We start from the raw sequence: 2,649 nt of genomic DNA on the forward strand, positions 1-2,649 counted from the left end.
CCAAATGTCACAATAACAAAAACTAACCAAATGTCACAATAACAAAACAAAAACTAATCAAATGTCACAATAACAAAACAAAAACTAACCAAATATAACAAAACAAAAACTAATCAAATGTCACAATAACAAAAACTAACCAAATGTCACAATAACAAAACAAAAACTAATCAAATGTCACAATAACAAAACAAAAACTAATCAAATGTCACAATAACAAAAACTAACCAAATGTCACAATAACAAAAACTAATCAAATGTCACAATAACAAAACAAAAACTAATCAAATGTCACAATAACAAAACAAAAACTAATCAAATGTCACAATAACAAAACAAAAACTAATCAAATGTCACAATAACAAAAACTAACCGTCACAATAACAAAAACTAACCAAATGTCACAATAACAAAAACTAACCGTCACAATAACAAAAACTAACCAAATGTCACAATAACAAAAACTAATCAAATGTCACAATAACAAAAACTAACCGTCACAATAACAAAACAAAAACTAATCAAATGTCACAATAACAAAAACTAACCGTCACAATAACAAAAACTAACCAAATGTCACAATAACAAAACAAAAACTAACCAAATGTCACAATAACAAAAACTAATCAAATGTCACAATAACAAAAACTAATCAAATGTCACAATAACAAAAACTAACCAAATGTCACAATAACAAAACAAAAACTAACCAAATGTCACAATAACAAAAACTAACCAAATGTCACAATAACAAAACAAAAACTAACCAAATGTCACAATAACAAAAACTAACCAAATGTCACAATAACAAAAACTAACCAAATGTCACAATAACAAAAACTAACCGTCACATTAAAAAAACAAACAAACCAATTGAGGCAGCGGTGGACCAGAGAGGTAAAATTACTGCTTTCATCAATGGAGTCCGGTGACTCCGGCGACAGTGATAAAGTGACTGTTCCTCTTTCAAGCTGTGATGCAGCAGTGAACTACATTACCCAGAAACCCTGCTCAGGCCCTGTTTGTTGTGTAGATTTCTGTGTGTGTGTGTGTGTGTGTGTGTGTGTGTGTGTGTGTGTGTGTGCGTTACCTTCTGCAGGTGCATGTTCTTGGTCAGCTGCTCCTCCAACATGTTCTGCAGCTTCTTGTTCATCTCTCTCAGATTCTCGTCTCCCGGTTTGACCAGGTCTCTCAGGACTGAACCAAGACCTCCCCTGTCTCCCTGAGAGCCTCCGTGACCTCCGTGGCCTCCGTGGCCTCCGACCGCGGCGCCCGACACGTCTGAGGAGAGAGACGAGTTATTGAGCAGGGGCAGCTGGACAGGTAGAGAAACTCAGGTGTTTCACCTCTGATGGCGCTGGATCGTTCCAGCTCCTGGCTGCCAGGTGACGCCGACGCTCCGATCGCTGCCACTGACACAGCGAGGCAGGTGCACGTGCGCTCGCTAGCTGGAATGTGCATAATGGAGCAGCTGATTGGCCCTCACTCCCCCCCATACACTGCATGGCGTGTGGCAAAGCTGAACTCTGAAGCCTCGTTCACACGACACGATTTAAAGCCCGATTTGCAAGTCGCCCAGCTCGCTGACCGTCGGGCTATGATCGATGGCGCTCGCCAGTCCTTATGTGTAAAGAACTCTACGACGCATCAAAGAGAAAGAGCACGCTAAAGAATCGTCAGCTGTGTTCTCTTTTAGTTTCTCTGCAGATCAATAACAGCAGAAATAATCAACAAATAAAGTTTTAGTATCATTATGGTGAAAGTCACGAGCTGCCCAGCAGTTTATAAAGTGATCAGAAGAAGCTCCGCTGGACTTTCCAACAATGAAAAGTGAAGCGGTCAGAAAACTGTCAGCAAAGGACGTCACGACATCAAACATCAAGTCAAAGCATCCGTTTTCTGATTCAAACTCTCCAACACACGAGTCCACATGACAGCAGAGTCTGAGTCCACGTTCAGGAGTTCTGCTGACTCACTTTTAAAAACTACTTTACTCTCCTTCAAACGCTCAAAGGTAACGAAGACTGAAGAGACTGAGGCTGCATCCCATTGGTCCAGAAATGTCTGTCCGTCTGTCTGTTACTAGTACTGTGTGTGTCTGTGTGTGCGTGTTACCTATGCGGCTGTCCATCACGTAGGTCTCTATGATGGCGCTCTTCCTGCAGATGTCTTCAGCCATGGACGAACAGCTGACCTCCAGGTGTTTCACCTGACGGAGACAAAAACCTTCAGTCTGCTGAAGAGGTGGAGGAAGAACTCGGGTAATACTACAGTGTAGTAATACTCTGGTGTAGTAATACTCTGGAGTATTACTCGGGTAATACTACAGTGTAGTAATACTGTATCCTCATACTGTGAATACTTTCACATCTTCTTTTTATCTCTGATTCTTCAGCAGCATTTTCTTCCCACTACGTTCACTGTTGACACCTGTTAAGACACAGGTTCGATTCCCACTGTGAGCCATCCACCAGCGTGTCCCTGAGCGTGACACTTCCCCTCGTGTGACCTCTGACATGTTGAGCAGCTGGAGGTCACTTTGACGGGTCATGTGACTTCCGGTCATCTCTAACAGAGGAGCCTCCTCACCTTCTCCTCCAGCATCCATTTCTCCTGCTGAACACCGGCGAGTCTCTGGAACAGCTCGCC

General features: G+C 42.2%; 1 protein-coding gene across 1 annotated transcript in view; it reads right to left on the reverse strand.

Moving 5' to 3' along the window:
* Window positions 1-2,649, reverse strand: part of gripap1 (GRIP1 associated protein 1) — a 45,994-nt gene that overhangs the window by 3,844 nt on the left and 39,501 nt on the right. The window contains exon 28 of the mRNA XM_046055264.1: window positions 1,091-1,281. Coding sequence (XP_045911220.1) covers window positions 1,091-1,281 — 191 coding nt within the window. The remainder of the gene's footprint in view (window positions 1-1,090; window positions 1,282-2,649) is intronic.

The sequence above is a fragment of the Micropterus dolomieu genome, linkage group LG08 (genome assembly GCF_021292245.1).
Source record: "Micropterus dolomieu isolate WLL.071019.BEF.003 ecotype Adirondacks linkage group LG08, ASM2129224v1, whole genome shotgun sequence".
In the NCBI taxonomy this organism is placed as follows: Eukaryota; Metazoa; Chordata; class Actinopteri; order Centrarchiformes; family Centrarchidae; genus Micropterus; species Micropterus dolomieu.